The 17,774-nt window shown below is 36.2% G+C and overlaps 1 protein-coding gene across 1 annotated transcript in view; it reads left to right on the top strand.

Moving 5' to 3' along the window:
• The first annotated feature begins 6,512 nt into the window (after positions 1-6,512).
• The window catches only part of LOC135613914 (uncharacterized), a 67,620-nt gene continuing 56,358 nt past the window's right edge, over positions 6,513-17,774 (top strand). Inside the window, exon 1 of the mRNA XM_065110925.1 lies at positions 6,513-6,521. Coding sequence (XP_064966997.1) covers positions 6,513-6,521 — 9 coding nt within the window. The remainder of the gene's footprint in view (positions 6,522-17,774) is intronic.

Raw genomic sequence — 17,774 nt, 5'->3', positions numbered from 1 at the left:
AGAAGGTAGTAAGCTTCAGAGGAGGTTTGCAGTAAAGATAATATGCTCAAAGTAAATGCAAACCAAGATTTAGAGTTGTTCGGTCAATCTTGACCTACTCCATTTTTGGCTTCCTCCACCGACGAGGTCACCGACGTCAACTAGAGGCCTTCCTTCAATAGGCGAAGGCCAACAACCCTTTTACAGTTTCACTCTTTTTGTCGGGCTTAGGAGACAACCCTTACAGAAATTTTCTCTCCTCTCTTTACAACTCAAAACTTGAAGAACAAAGGAAGGAGAACTTTTGGCCTTTACAATAATTTTGAGCTCTAAGAATCACAGAAATATGTCAAGATTTCAAGTGTTTGTTTCTTCCTTTCAGTGCTGAATGGGTGGGGTATTTATAGGCCCCAACCCAATTCAAATTTGGAGCTCAAAACTGTCAATTCTCGGAATTCCGGGATCAGGCGGTTGCACCTCCTAATTGGGGCGGTTGCACCGCCTGGCAGAGCTCGAAGACTGAGCCTCTGGGCGGTGCCACCTCTGTCAGGGGCGGTTGCACCTCTCTGCTAGAGCTCGAAGACCGAGCTCAGGCGGTTGCACCTCCTGACTGGGGCGGTTGCACCGCCTGCCAGAGCTCGAAGACCGAGCTCAGGCGGTGCTACCTCCTGTCAGGAGAGGTTGCACCGCCCAGTCTCGCTTGGAGACTGAGCCCAGGCGGTTGCACCTCCTGGCTGGGGCGGTTGCACCGCCCAGTCTCCCTGGGAGACTTAGCCTAGGCCGTTGCACCTCCTGGCTTGGGCGGTTGCACCTCCTACAGTAATCAGGGTCCGAATGGGTAGATCCATTCGGCCCAAATTGGGTCTTTCAGGGGCCCAATTACCCTAAGATTAAGCCAATGGGATCACCTCCCATTACCAACTTAATCATTGTGCTAACTACGATAAATCCTAAGACAATTTCTGCAGCTTGCTCCGGTGCGTCAATCGAATCTTTCGGCGAGTTTCCGGCGAACTTCCGTCAATCATCCGATGAACCCTCGGTGATTCTCCTATGGACTTCCGGCAAACTCCTGGGCTTGCGACGATACACTTGGCGAGTTCCGACGAGCTTCTTTGGCAAGCTTATGGACTTCTCGGATTTGTTCCTGCAGAACCTCCGATGACAGTCCGAACTTCCGTCGAGCTCTCAAACTCCCAACGTGATCTTTGTCATGACTCCGGCGCAACTCCTGCTGCATGTCTTACTTTCATCATAGTTAATCCTGCACTTATCTCAACATATAGGGTATACAACAAATGACAATTGACTTCATCATCAAAATCCGAGATTCAACACGCTGCACGCCTCCCAGCAGCCAATCCTCCTTACTCTACATCCGTAGTGCCAGAAACAGGGCAACTCACCGGTTGCCCTTGTTCCCAACCGTGACACCGCTGACTCCTCCTTCTCCACTGCTGCCGCTACTTCTCGGCCGCACAATCACCACCGCACTGCCGTTGCTAGCATCACCAGCGGCTCCGGCTATGGTGCGATAGAAACAGAGCACCTTGTTTCCCATCTCCAGCATCATAACTTCCTGGCCAGCGACGACGCTCGCTACCTTTTTTCTCCACCACCGCCGCTGCTTCCCAATCGCTTGATCACCGCCTCCCAGCCACAACGCTCGCCGTGCCCCACCCCCCCCCTCCCCCCCTTGGGTCACAGCCGCAGCCGCCGGTTGCCGCAGCCCTCGTTGCAACGATTGTAGAAATAGAGCTTCCTCTATTGCTGCAGCCCCCGTCGATCCCGGACGCGACCCTCGCTGCCTCCTTCTCCACCGCCAATGCTGCACTCTGGCCAATGATCACCGCTGCTCTCAGTCACTAAAGCCTTCTCCTCAACTGCTCATGATCCTTCCGGCCAACTCCTTCAATGGTGCGACAAAAACAGAGTACGAAGCAACCACCATGCAGTAACAAAAATACTGGCACCCTCTATTGCCGCAGCCGCCAATTGTAACCACCGTCGTCGCTCCCGGCCAACGACCAACCCCTCATTCTGCAGTAGCCGCCCCTTGGGTCCCAGTAGCTGCAGCCACATCAACGCAGTTGCCTTCCAATCCCAGTGCTCTCACCCCATGCAGCGATAAAAATAGGGCAGCTGCTCTTCCTCCAATGCAGTGACCGTAGCACTGCCCTTGGCGTCCACCTCCTTGGCAACTTCGCATCGACAGTGTTGATGCCCTTGACCGACACTAAAAACAGGAGTTGAGATTACAGATTTGCAGTTTTACACAATGGCCACTAATAACTCGGTGAAAGCACAAATGGAAGCATTGGAAATTAGAATTGAGAACTGATTGCAAGAAATACTTAATGATTTCAAAAAGAGCCTACTGGAGAGCCTAAGCAAATTTCAACAAAATGAGGGCTCAAGTTCTATGTTGCACAGATATGAAAATACAGGAAAAGGGCCCCAAGATTGTGACAAATTACTCACACATGAAGATGGAATTTCCGAGATGGAAAGATGGAGATCCGACCAATTGGATCTCTAAGGTCAAAATTTTTTTTCCGTTTTCACAGAACCCCAGAAGAATCTCTAAGGTAGAAGTGGCCTCAATCCAGCTCGAGGCAGACTCTGATTTAAACAAATCCTAATCCATTTGAAAGTAGACTCAAAGACCTTTATTTTAATACCTAGATTAAATAATTTGGAGTTTATATGCCAACTCAGACTTCTGTTCTAACTTACCCTACAGATTCTACAAAATAGGGACTATAATTTCTGACCTTTTCTTGCTAAACTTGTTGTAACTTTCTGTTGGGAACTTAGATTCATGCAAAGTATGATTTATTGGAAACTGAAATATCTATTTTCATCGACCCTGTGAATTCAGTAAAACAAAGTTGATGTTTTCAGACCTTTAGCTATGAAATTATTTGAAACTCCCTACTATAAACTCCAATTCATGCAAAACTTGATTTACCTAAAATTAGAATGAATATCTTTAGAATGACACTATTTTGTATAAATTAGAGCATAATTGGTTATACAATTAATTCATACAATGTGCCTCTTAAATTCTGTCGGAATCAAGCTTTCGTCGATTTTGCCTCTTCTTGTTTCATCTTTTTGGAAATAGATTTCAGCAAAAACCCTTACTTCAGTTGAGCTTTACATTATTAGTTTAAATTCCTATATACTCTTGTCCTTCAATTATTTGTACACTTGTATCTATCATATAAAGTTTAGGTTTGTGTTGTAATGTTTCTTATAGGCATATGCATTCCGTTGTTCTACATGTGTTTCCGATATATGCCAACTTTATTGTTCACACTACCCCTTTTATACTCTGGTGTTTGTAGGATTATTTGGACCTTTGCCAGAAATGGTAAAAGGATTATCTAGACCTTTGTTAGAAATGGTAAAGGGTATATGCTTAGAGCCCGCGATGCTTTGCCGGCCCCCTCTGGCTTCATCCAGACGTGGATGGATGATGCTCCCAGACATGGGAGATTATGTTTGGGATCCCACTTCACTTCTATCTATTTGATATGATATCCAAAGCTTTGGTAATGCTCTTCTATGTGTGCTTTGGATAATAATAAAAAGTATGCAATGTCAAATGCGATGTTGAGCTTCTATTTTATATTTGTTCTTTGATATGTTCCAAAATATTTCATTTGTTATTGATACACTCCGAAATGTTTCATATGCAATTGATATCCGAAATACTCCTTATATCTTTAGTATGCTTTGAAATATTCTATATGTCATGGATATGCTTCTTATGCCAATGATATACTCCAATTAGCCCTTACTCCATTGTTATGAACAAAACATGCTTCGAATGATACGACATTGTAATTCTGCATTCGTCGAGTGGCTATCTTCGAACTCTTATATCTTTGCCTTGTATTTTGAAACCTTATTTGTTCAAAACTATCATCTTTGCCATGGATATGTTAGTCGCTTGCTGAACTCTATGCTCCATTGCTGATAATTTTTTTTAGAATAATTTGTCTCTTGCTAAAATATTTAAAATGGGCTAAGGCAGTGGAAAGCTAGAAAATTTTAGGGCAAATCTTTCGTACTTGATAGGTTGATGTTGTATAAGTTTCTTTTGTTTGTAATGAAATATCAACGACAACTCTAGATTGTTGTATCTTGTAAATATAAATATGTGGTACATGTTGGGTTTGTGATTGTATAGATTCCCATGCTGATGGATTTATGATGTAGTTATGGTTTAGTTGAGTAAGCTTTGGATTTTATGAATCATTAAGTGATATGATGTATGATTATAAACTGCACAGGTATTTTGAATTAGGGAATTATAGATGTGATTGACTTGAATATTTTCTCAGTTTCCTCAAATGTGTGATTAGATCCTGGAATGGATTATTGTTCAAGAAAAAAAAATTCGGGGGGCGTGACAGAGATGGTATCAAAGCATGGTTTGAGGATCATTGAGATATTTGATATGCTTGATATGCATAATATATTAAGGTCTAGTAAACTATAGTGATCAGTGAAAATTTTCTTTGATGTCCTTTAGGAATCTAGGATGACGAGGACATTTAATCCTCCTACTTCATCTACTTCTGATTAATTAAAGAGGATGAAAGGGTTGATCGAAAATATTAAATTAGAGCGGTGCAGCGGAAGCTTGGTGAACCTAATTCATTGGTGGTAGAATAGTAGCAAAATAATGGGCGATGTGAATGAAGATGATAATTTGATATACGAAATTATTCTAATGATCAAAAGATTTTGTTTGCCACCTTTATATTAGAAGTAGAGGTTGAGCACTAGTGGAAAACAATAAAAATATGATTGAAAATGAATTAGAAAGTAATAACAAGAGGGTCAAGACATCTGGATTTGAAAATGAAAGTCATCATAGAAGACTCAATGATATTGATGGCCTCAATCTAGGTGCAAAATTTTGATCTTATCTTTTCGTCGAAAGATGTATGATAAATTTAGAGGACTAAAATTTTCTTTTGAGGGGAGATTGTAACATCCCCCATTTTTAAAAATTTAGTAAATGCTTGTTTGTAAATATGAGGATTATTAATAATTTTTTGTATTAAATGATATTATATTAAAACTTTATAGTTAGGGACATAAGAGTAAATATTAGAAATTTGATATTATTTATGAAAGATTCAGATTTAAGTTAAAGAAAAAAAAAAAGGTCGACATGTGTCACTAGTTAACCTAAGGTTGGTGCCACCTTTGTTTGTTTTAAGGATGACATATGGGCTTCTTTCATTCATACTTGCCACCTTGCAAGCCTTGTATTAGCTAAATCTAATGCAATTAGAGAAGAAACTAAAGAAAAACTTAACTAAAGGAGGAAAACTTAAGAGTTGCAGCTAGTGTGGGTTTGAGAAGAGAGGGGACGAAGAAGAAGAAGAAGAAGAAGAAGAAGAAGACGAAGAAGAAGAAGAAGAGAAATTGAGGAAGAAGAAAAAGAAGAAGCTTTGCTTGAGGTTTTGCATCAACTCCCCACATTTGGGAATCAAACTTTTCTAAGGCAAGTGTTCTAACCCCATCCTATAGAAATCCTAATCTCTATTTTCATTTTAATTCTACATAATTTGAAAGATTTCAGCTTAGCACCAAACATTTCTTTCATTTTGATACAAAGCCATGAATCTGTAAATTTTTGGTAATCTAACCTCTATGCATTATTTTGGACCTAACTTTTAGTACTATACTCTGATATAGACAAAGCCTAATCCATTTGAAATTTGACTCAAAGACCTTTATTTTGATACCTAGATTAAATGCGTTGGAGTTTAAATGCTTACTCAGACTTCTGTTCCAACTTACCCTACAGATTTTGCAAAACAGGGACTATAATTTTTGACCTTTTCTTGTTAAACTACCTGTAACTTTCTACTGGGAAATCAGATTAATGTAAAGTATGATTTATTGGAAACTATATTCAAAATTATTTCTATGCTTACCTTCTTTGAAATTTTTGGAGTAAAAATTACAAACTGAAACATCTATTTTAGTCGATCCTGTGGATTCACTAAAATAGAGCTGATATTTTCAGACCTTTCACTACGAAACTATTTGTAACTCCCTACTGTAAACTCCAATTCATACAAAGCTTGATTTACCTAAAATTAGATTAACATATCTTTCGAATGACACTTATTTTGTATAAATTAGAGTATAACTGGTTATCCAATTAATTCATACAATATGCCTCTCAAATTCTACCAGAATTGAGCTTTCATCGATTTCGTCTCTTCTTTGCCTCTTCTTGTTTCGTTGTGACCTACATCCACTCCCGATTCCTCTCCACTTGAAGCCACTAGCTTTTACTATCAATCTTCTTTTAATAGACGAAGATCAACTACCCTTACAACTCGATTCTCCTTTTGATAGGTTTAGGAGAGAACCTTTACACCCCCACTACATCCTCCCTTAAACTTCACCAACACTTAAAGTTTGAGAGGGGTTCTCACAAGATTACAATAGTGTTTTTCTTTCATTTTGTTCTTAGTTAATGTATTATCTAAGCAGGGATGGGAGAGGTTTTTATAGGCCCTAAATGGATTCAAACTTGGAGCCTAAAAGTGTCTCATCCCTAATTTTTAGGGTACTGGCGGTACAATTGCCTGTGCTGGGCAGCACCACCACCCGCAGCACTAACACTAGGCAGCACCACCACCTGACATAGTCTGGGAGACTATGTCTGGCCAGTACCATTGCCTGACATAGTTTTGGAGACTGTGTCACCGATGGTTTCACCTGTTGGATCATTGTTTGAGCCTTTCACTTGGCCCAACACAACCCAAACTTGGGCCCAATTGGTCCCTAATTTTGTTAGCCCAATTCCAACCTAATTACACCTAAAATCTATTTGATCTAGATAATTATTACAAAGCTAAATCAAATGTTACCCGTTATGTCATTTGTTCATCGATGCCTTATCCGATTCTTCGGTGCATCGTCCTCTCTTGTGGCTTATTGCCCAATCGGCTAGTTGATATTTGTAACTCTGATTTCTTTGGTATAATTTCTGCTCTTCTTGGCCCAATGCCTAAACCCATGGCCCAAAGCCTTCTGCCAATACGTCGATCGATTCTCCAACTCGATGTCCAATCTTCTGACATGTTCCACTCCAGGCCAACATGATTCTTCTTGCTTTAATTGTCTCTCTCTGATTGAAGCTTCCTGCGTCACTCATAAGGCAGATCAAATCATAAACACTATCAATTGGTTTCATCATCAAAATTTAAGATTCAACAATCTCCCCCTTTTTTATGATGACAACCAATTAATGATGGAGTTAACCTTAACTCCCCCTATCAATGTCATATTGATAAAACTCTTGAATTCAAAAATCCAAGCAACATGTCATCATAAAATAATGCATAAGATTTTAATATTATCATCATACTTCTGCCCTTTTGTTATCATCAAAAAGGAGAATTGCATCTAGCCAATTTTTAAGATATAATCTTAGGAATTTAGCAAATTTCTCATCACTTTAGAACATGCAAGCTAGTGAGTTCCTTCTTCTCTTTTGAGAAGTGCAAGCTAGCAATTTTTTTGCTTCCTTTACAATGTTCAAGCTAGTAATTTTTGCTTCCTTTGTAAAGTGCAAACTAGCAAAATTTTACATCATTTTACAACATGCAAGCTAGCAATAATTTTGAGTTTTGCAAGTTTATAAATTTTGCTAGTGTGAAAGTTAGCATGTTTGCTTTTCTTTATGATGTTCAAACTAGTAGGTTTTTGAAAAAGAATGCGAGATAGTGAATAGCAAGTTTAGAACATGCAAGCTAGCAAGTTTTTCACATCTGAAATTTGGTAAAATTTTTGCATCTTTTGAAATGTGTAAGATAACACTTTTGCTTCTTTTGAGATTGCAAGCTAGTAATTTTGCTTCCTAGCAAGTTTTTCTCCTTAAAATGTGTAAGCTAGCAAGTTCTTTGCTTCCCTTTGAAATGTACAAGCTAGCAATTTTTCTTCCCCTTTGTCATTGTCAAAAAGAAGGGAAGAATATAATATTATAATTCTTTTCCCTTTACATCAATTTTCAAATCATAACAAAGGTAAAGTATCAAACTTATTTTAATATGTTTGTGCATCATTATAGTTTCAAATTAAAACATGCACAATTCTAAAACCTTATATTTCATCCTTATTTCATGTATGATACTAAAAATAAATCAATCATCACTATGGGCATATCATACATAATACTCAAGCATTCATGATAAATCATTTTGGGCATAACATTCATGATGCTAAGACATTAAAATTTTTAAGCACTTATCACTTCATGCATTAAATCAATATTTTAATCATGATACTAAACATTCATCATTTATTTTCTCCCCCTTTGTCATCAACAAAAAGGAGAATCATTCAACAATGTAAGTGTTTAAAAACATATCAAGTAAGTTTACACCAAATTATCCAAGCTAGCAAAAATGAGAAGTTAAGCAAAAACTTTGCATGAAAAATGAGAAGCTAGCATTTTTCCTTAAGAGCTTTTTGGTTATTCTTAAGATGTGCAAGTTTCTTTCTTCCTTTGTCATAAAAAGATAAGAAGAAGAGGAAGAAGTTTAAGGGAGAAATTCATTCTAAAAAAAAAATCAAGAACCAAATTCATGAAAGGATTTGAACTAAGTCAAATCCATAATAAATGAGTTTCATTGAATCAAGCTTCTATTTTAGCAAAGAGAAAGGATTCATTAAAAGGATTAAGATGTCAATACAAAAACAAATCCCTATTCTTGCAAATGATCATCACATACTAAAAGTCTATGAATAAAATTTTTTCTTTCATGAGAATAGTGAGGAAGAATTCATGGGAAGTGATCATTAATTGAAGGATAAAAAATCCATGAATAAAACTTCATAAATCAAATCCCTTTCCTTGTAAATAGAAGGAAGAAGGATTCAAACGAATTAATTAAGTAATTAATCCAAAAATCCATGAATCAAGGCTCTTCTTTTGCAAATAAAAAGACGATCTCGATTTAAAAAGAAAATTCAAATAATGAAGAACCAAGAAATCTGAAAATGGAATTCATGCATTTGGAAGATTTAGCATGCTTAATTCTCTTCTAAAGAAATCAAATTGTTCCTCATTAAATTTCAAATCGTCAAATTATCAAAATCACTTTCAAGAGATTCATAAAAAATAACATCAATAGATTCGTTAATCTCTTTTTGAAAAATCGATAAGATAGTGATATAGAAATTTTTAATAATGCATTTCCATTTTAGTTGTTTCAATTCATGTCATTGATTTCATACAAGAATGCCCAAATTTTTATTTTTTTTTGTTTTTATATCAAAATCATGCATCACATTTAAAACCAAAAGACAAAGACAAGATTCATCACAAAAATCACCGAGACTTCAAATCATCATGCATGATTAAATCATTAAGCATGGTACCAAAACTTATGATATTTTTATTACGTCTTACATCATTATGCATCATTAAATCATCAAATATGATTTCATTAAACATAAAGTATTTTTAATCAAAATCATTTTGTTTGTAATGTATTTTTCTTTTTAAATGAATCTAACTTTTCATGCTTAGTGCTTGGAGTTAACATGCAATTGTCATGCTCAAATTTTAATTATTATTATTTTAAAATCACTAGAAAGAGAAGCATGATAATTTTTTTACTAACTAATTTAAAAATAACTTATGAAAAACATCAAGTAATTTTAAAATAAGGAAAAAAAGATTCGATTGAGTCACTTACCTTGTTGACAAAAGTCATTAAGGCGTAGTTTGCCATCTCGCCTTTGTTGGTTTGCTCATTGTCTTCGGATGCACTTGTTTCATCTCGCCTTTAACAGTTTTTTCTTTTTAAGTTCATTTTTATTCTTAGTTTCATGTTTTATAAATTTTATAAATTTACTTGTGAGGAGTTCAATATCATCATCACTTGAGCTTTCGCTCGAGTGGTTTCTATTGTTCGAAGTGCCAAATCTATCCTATTCTTTGGAAGGTAGTTCTCATATTCATCATGTTCATCATGTGCTATACAACTCTTTTCATAGGTTATTAAAGACCCAATAAGTTCTTCAATTGGAAAATGGTTCGAGTTTTTTGATTCTTGAATAACCGTTACTTTAGGATCATAATTTTTAGGAAGGGATCTTTGTATTTTGTTAACAAGTTCAAAATTAGAAAAACATTTACCAAGACTTTTTAAATTATTGATGACATCCGTAAGACGAGTGTACATGTCAATGATAGTTTTGCTTGGCTTCATTCGAAACAACTCAAAATCATACATCAAAAGATTTATCTTAGAATCTTTAACTCTACTAGTGCCTTCATGTGTGATTTCAATAGCATGCTAAATATCATATGCAGTTTTGCAAACATAAACATGATTAAATTCATTTTTGTTCAATGCAAAAAAAAAAAACATTTATAGCTTTGGCACTAAAAAAGAAAGTCTTTTTCTCCAAATCATTCCAATCGTTCATTGGAAGAGAAGACTTTTGAAATCCGTTTTCGATAATATTCTATAAATTTAAATCAATAGAAAGTAAGAAAACTCTTATTCGAGTTTTCCAATATATGTAGTCCGTCCCATTGAACATAGGAGGACGAATGATAGAAAGTCCCTCTTGAAATCCGATAAAAGCTATTTCTCTTATGTGTTAAACCAAATAAGAAAAACTAGCTCTGATATCAATTATTATGATCGAGTCAAGCACTAAGAGGTGGGGGTGAATTAGTGCTTACAATAGAAATCACATCAGTTCTAAAAATCTTTGTTTCGATGAAAATCGATATCCGAAAGATGAGTTTAACTTGAAAGCTCATGCGTAAGCGTAGTGAAAGCAGTTAGCAAGTAAGGCAGTTTGTAGTAACGGTAAATAGCAAGAATAGAAATGTAAACCAAGTTTTGTAGTGGTTCGATCATCGTGACCTATATCCACTCCCGATTCCTCTTTACTCGCGGCCACAGGCTTCCACTATTGATCTTCTTCTTTTAGTAGGCGAAGATCAACTACCCTTATAACTCGATTCTCCTTTTACTCTTAGTTGATGTGTTATTTGAGAAGGGATGAGAGGGGTTTTTATAGGCCCCAAATGGATTCAAACTTGGAGCCTAAAAGTGTCTCATCTCCGATTTTTGAGGTACTGGCAGTACCATTGCTTATGCTAGGCGGTACCACCACTTGCAGCACTGACACTGGGCGGTACTACTGCTTGCAACACTAACACTAGGCGGTACCACCACCCAGACTGACAGTACCACCACTTGACACAATTTCAATCACTGTGCCATCAACGGTTCCACTTGTTGGGTCACTATTTGGGCCATTCACTTGGCCTAACACAACCCAAACTTGGGCTCAATTGGTCCCTAATTGCATTGGCCCAATTCTAACCCAATTACACCTAAAACATATGTCGATTTAGATAATTATTATAAAGCTAAATAAAATATTATCCGGCATGTCATTGGTTTATCGACTCCTCATTCGATTCTTCGGCGCATCATCCTCTCTTGTGGCCTATTGCCCAATTGGCCAATTGACCTCTATAACTCCGATTTTCTTGGTGCAATTTTCGCTCTTCTTGGCCCGATTCCCGAACCCATGGCCTAAAGCCTTCTACCGATATGTCGACTGATCCTCCGGCTTAACATCCAATCTTCTGACCTGTTTCACTCCGGCCCAACATGATTCTTCTTACTTTAATTGTCTTTCCTTGATAGAAGCTTCCTACATCACTCAAAATGCAGATCAGATCATAAATACTATCAATTGGTTTCATCATCAAAATCCGAGATTTAACAGAAATTAATGTTAGAATATCTTATGGTGACATCACATGCCTAGCTGAAAAATATTAAAAACAAAATCCCGAATTTCCCCAAGATGTGTTTGTTGTCATGCGAAGATTTATGTGTAAAAATCATGAAACTTAAAACCATATGTATATTAAAGATTGTGTTACCTAGGGAAATTGTATATCTCTAAATCCTTACAGATCTCTAGGAGAGGCTGAAGGAGGTCAAGCATCCTCCTCTCTACCGGTGATCCACATAACAAGGCTATGATGATGCTCCTCTAATCTGTAAACCTACTATCTGAGGAGGAGAAGTGGAGGAGAATAGGAGAGGCAACCCAAAAAGGCTCTTGCCTATGGACTATTGGTTCCCTCCTCTTTATAGAGGTCCCTTGTCAACTTAACCCTAATGGATCCTACCCTATTAGGTATTGGATCTCCATCCAACTACCCAAGCCTCTTAGATTAGTGGATCTCTATTAAATAATATCTCATTGGCTCTTATTGGATCTCATCCATAGGATCCAATAATTCAGGGGTTTACTGGATATCTAATAAGATAAGGGCTCCAACAAATATCTTATATCTGAACCTCTACTCATCGTAACACCTACCGTCTATGTGTGACCCTCTAGGCCCAATAACGAGTTGGCCGTGAGTCATACCTATCAGAACTCCTTCTAGCTCAGTGAATTATTATCTCCATAATAATTCACTCAACTAATCAACTACGGACGTACTAGGCCACTACACCGTAGTCCCCAAACGATACAAGGGAATTCAATCCATTGGATATGTTTGTCCTTAGTTAGCATATACCTATAGTCTCTCATCCATTTAATATATCAGAGATTGTATACCGGGCATAGTATTGTTAGACACATACGGTTTCTATTCGAGTCTCGCTCTAATCAGATTCTCTCGGAGAATTCTTTCTCTCTTAATCCGAATGACCCTAGCTAGGGATTTGTTTGAGCAAGAACACATGGGATATTTTTCTCATGACACCGAGAGTGGATAATCCTCTATCAACACTCAATAGTCCTCGTAATGTTGGCTACCACTCCCGATGATCGATTGTACTAGATCTGGAATATCTAGACCTATAAGTCCAGTATCAAAGAGTAGAGTACCCATACAGGACATCCTTGGTATCTCAGGTCTAAGGACCAGGTACACCATTGGGACTATGGAAACACTATCTAATAATAAGGCATCATCAACCGTCCAACATTCCGTAAGCGGATCAATCAATTAACTCATTCTCCAATGAGCACCAATACTATATCCCTAGTGTCCCCACATGAGCAACTTTGAGACCAGCTACATCTATTGCTATAGACTTTGTAATAGCTTAAAAAATGTCTTTAAATTCGTAGTTAGCACATTAATTAGGGTTAGGATTAGGTGTTAATCCTATAACCCAAGTAGGGGCCAATTGGGCCCGAGTTCGGACTAGTTTGGGCCAAGTTTGGAGCCCAACCAGTGAGCTGAATTAGCCTAGGTGGTGGCACCGCCTAGGCTAGGCGGTGGCACCACCTAGCACCCGAGAGCTGGGCGGTGGCACCGCTTGACTTGGCGGTGGCACCGCCCAGCACTGTCAATGTCTGTGACAGGCGGTGGCACCGCCATTGACAGGCAGTGGCACCGCCAACATCGGGAACCCAAAGAGAATTCAAATTTTGGGGCCCAAATTTGAATTCTCTTGAGGCCTATAAATACCCCTCAAATCTCAGCTGAGATTACAACTTTTTGAGCAGCAAGTGATTGAGAGAAAAGTCTTAGAAGAGTCTTTACCTTTCTTGTTTTCAATTTGCTATTGTTCATCTCCTTCTTTCTTGCTGAAAATCTGTAAGAGAGTGAACCACTGTAAAAGTTGTAAGAGGGGTATTTACCCTTCCCCTTCAAGTGATTTGCTAGTGGAAGGTGGGAGCCTCATCGAAGAGGGGCCTCGCAAGTGGATGTAGGTCACTTGACCGAACCACTTTAAAAACGGCATAATATCTGGTTTGCATTTCATTACTGCTATTTACATTACTGCAAACCCTCTTACTTGCTTTATTTCCTCATTACATTTACTGCACAACTTTGCGAATACGCTTTCAAGTTAAGCACTTCCGATTCCGATTTTTATCGTACGAAATATTTGTCGAAACCAACGTTTTAAGCCGCTGCACTAATTCACCCCCCCCCTCTTAGTGCCGCTCCGATCCTAATAATTGGTATCAGAGCCTGGTATTTCTAATTTCGGATTTACACCTGAGAGAAATGGCTCTTCATGGCTTTCAAGAGGGCTTATCGGTTGTTCGTCCACCGTTGTTTAACGGATTGGACTACACTTATTGGAAAACTCGAATGAGAGTTTTCTTGATTTCTATGAATTTGGATTTATGGAATATCGTTGAAAATGATTTTCAACTTCCCTCTAAACCGATGAACGAATGGTCGGATTTGGAGAAGAAATATTTTTCTTTAAACGCAAAGGCTATGAATGCCTTATTTTGCGCTTTGGACAAAAATGAGTTCAATCGGATTTCTACGTGCGAAACGGCTTTTGATATTTGGCAAACACTTGAAATCACGCACGAGGGAACTAGTAGAGTCAAAGACTCGAAAGTTAACATTTTATTGCATGATTTTGAGCTTTTTCAAATGCAACCAAGCGAGACTATAGGCAACATGTACACCCGTTTCACGGATGTCGTCAATAATCTAAGAGTTCTTAGTAAATCTTTTTCGAATTTTGATCTCGTAAGCAAAATCTTAAGATCCCTTCCAAAAAGGTGGGACTCTAAAATAACCGCAATATAAGAAACAAAAGATTTAAATATTTTTTCACTTGAAGAACTAATTGGTTTGTTGATGACATATGAAATGGTGCGCAATGCACATGATGAACACAATGAACACTTGAACCACCTTCCAAAGAACAGGAAGGATTTGGAACCCCGGACAAATGAATACCACTTGAGCAATGACTCAAGTGATGAGGACAATGATGAACTTGAATTTCGGACACCAAATCTTAATAAGTTCTTTAAACAAAAATCTAAAATAAACAATGAACTTGAACGGAGGAAGAGGCCAAAGAAGAGGAAGGCAACCAAGGATGAATCAAAAACTTCAAAGGTGAAACGGCGAATTGGGCTTTGACGGGCTTCGACTACAAGGTAAGTAACTCAACTCTCTTGAATTATTTTGAAATTACTTGATATTTTCCATGATACATTTTCTCTTTTCTTTTGAATAATTATTTTTCTTGAAAATTGTATGTTTTATGTTAATAGAATAAAATGTTAGATTTAAATAATCATATATATGTGCTTGAGAAGCAAGAATGTGTATTTTGATGATTTCCATATTAACCTTCAATGATGATGCATGGTTTTTATATGGAAGGCTTGATGATTTTTTTTTTAAACCTTGTCTTTGGTTTTCAAACATGATGTATGTTTTTGACATAAGAACAAAACTTGAGCATGCTAATATAAAGTCAATCACATAAATTAAAACTAAAGAAGTCTTAGTTTTCTATAAGAATCATTCAAAATTATGTTCAATGAAACCATTGCATAATGATGTAATGAAAATATTAAACATTTTGAAACCATGTTTTAGTGTCATGCATAATGATCATGCTTAATAAATTTCGAAATTATGCATATGAATCTTGTGATTTATGGATTATTGATTTTTACCATAATGAAAGTGCCTTATTAATCTTTGTTGTAATAAATCTTACACTTTCGGTTTTAAACATTATACATGTTTTTATTTGGTATAAGTGAAATAAAATCATATGAATTGAAACAACTAAAAAGAGGAAAATATTTTTTCCTTGAAAAATTATTTTTCTCTATCCTATTGATCTTGATGTTTATTATGATAAATCTATGTATACCATTTTGAATCTCTTGAAAGTAATGTTGATATTTTGATGATTTTGATGATTTAAATTTGAAATGAGTTTTATCAAAATCATGATATTGATTTCTTGGAATAACATGAGATTACCTTTGATGATCATTTTGATTCATGGAATTTTGGATTCATGACTTGGTCTTACATTTGTTTATGAGATGGTTGAAATCTTTGTACGTTTGAATTCTTCCTTTCTTTCAATTTATGCAAGTTATATGTTAAAGATTTAAAACCATGTTTTGGTATCATACATATCTAAGAAATATTGATGTGACAAATTGAATAAGTTGAAAATGAATGATGATTTTTCTCTTAAATATAACTTGTGATATTTTTTTTATATAAATCATCATTTTGATTTCTCGACATTCGATACATGAGATTTTATTATAAATCAAAATTTCTTATTAATCGATCTTCTACGATTTTACTTGATATTCTCTTGAGAGGAGATTTTCTAAATGAATCATGATTTTTCCTTGTGAGTTCTTGAAGTTATTACTTGATTTTTCTTTTAAAACAAGATCTCTTCTTTGTACTCCTATGATTTTTCTTGATATTTTATTTAAAGAAGATATTTACTATATTAATCATGTCTTTTGGTATTCAAATGATTTTATCCTTCATGACATGATTTCTTTGTATTTATGGCTTGCATGGCTTGAAATGTTTTGGTATGATACATGCAATGATGAAATATTCATAAAGTTAAAATGATGTATGCAATACTTATGATAATGATGAACATGATATATTTATTGCATATGATGTGTATCATGAATGCTTTAAATGATGAATGTTTGGTATCATGATCAACATGTTGATAAATGCTTGAAAATTTTAATGTTTGAGTATCATGTATGATATGCTTATTATTGATGATTGATTTATTTTTCGGTATCGTGCATGAAAAATAAGGTTATTGAAATTGTGTATGTTTTAATTTGAATATATAATGATGCACAAAGAAGAATGATACTTACCTTTGTCATAATATGAAAATTGATATAAGTGTCTTCCCTTCTTTTTGACAATGACAAAGGGGGAGCAAGAATTTCTAGCGTGGACATCATGAAAAGAGGCAAACTAACTAGCTTGCACAATTCAAGATGAAAGCAAAAATTGCACTTCTCAAAAGAGAAGATGCAAATGTAACATTTGCCAAATTGTTTGCTTGCCTCATGTAAAATATTATCTCTTGCTAGTTTGGCATTTTTGCTAGCTTGTATGTTGCAAAACTTGATCACTTTTTCAAACATTTTGCTAGCTTACACTTTGCAAAGAAAGAAAAAATGGCACTTCTAGAAGAAAGAGCTTGTTATTTTGAACATCACAAGCTTGCCTATCTTAAGAAACAAAAATTGCAAAAGTGCTATCTTGCCTATCTCAAGAAGCAAAACTTGCAACTTGCACATTGCAATAGGAAGTAAGAATTATGAACTTACACAAGAAAGCTATCTTGCATTTGCTTTCGAAATTTTTGTTGGCTTGTATATTGTGAAACTTACATATCGTAAAAATTGCTAGCTTGTAGTCTAAAGAGAAGCAAAAAGTTGCTATCTCAAAAGAAGCAAATGTGCTATCTTTCCTATCTTAAGAGGCAAAAATGCTAACTTGCACATCTAGCAAGACTCGACAAATTTGCATATTTCAAGAAGCAAGAGTTGCTTTCTTGAACATCTCAATATTGCTAGCTTGCATGATGTAGAACTTACTATCTTGAATATTACCAAAAGTGCTATCTTGTATGCTGTAAAACTTGCATATCTAAAACTTGATAGCTTGAATGTCCTAAGCATGATGCATTACTTGCTAAATATTCTAGCTTCAAAACTGCATGATGATAAAACTTAATATTATGTTTTTCATGCAATGAGTTGAACTTATATTACAAACACAAAGAATAGTTGTACTTCTCCTTTTTGTTGATGACAAAGGGGGAGAAGTATGTTGATGACATGATATGCATAAGTTTATGCATATGTTCATGATGATGTGTTGCAAGTATTCATGATGAATATTGCAATGACTTGAATTCAGTTTGAATTCAAGGTTCTATCAATATGGCATATTG

This window comes from Musa acuminata, chromosome BXJ2-6 (genome assembly GCF_036884655.1).
Source record: "Musa acuminata AAA Group cultivar baxijiao chromosome BXJ2-6, Cavendish_Baxijiao_AAA, whole genome shotgun sequence".
NCBI lineage: Eukaryota > Viridiplantae > Streptophyta > Magnoliopsida > Zingiberales > Musaceae > Musa > Musa acuminata.
This window is presented reverse-complemented; position numbering and strand designations above follow the sequence as displayed.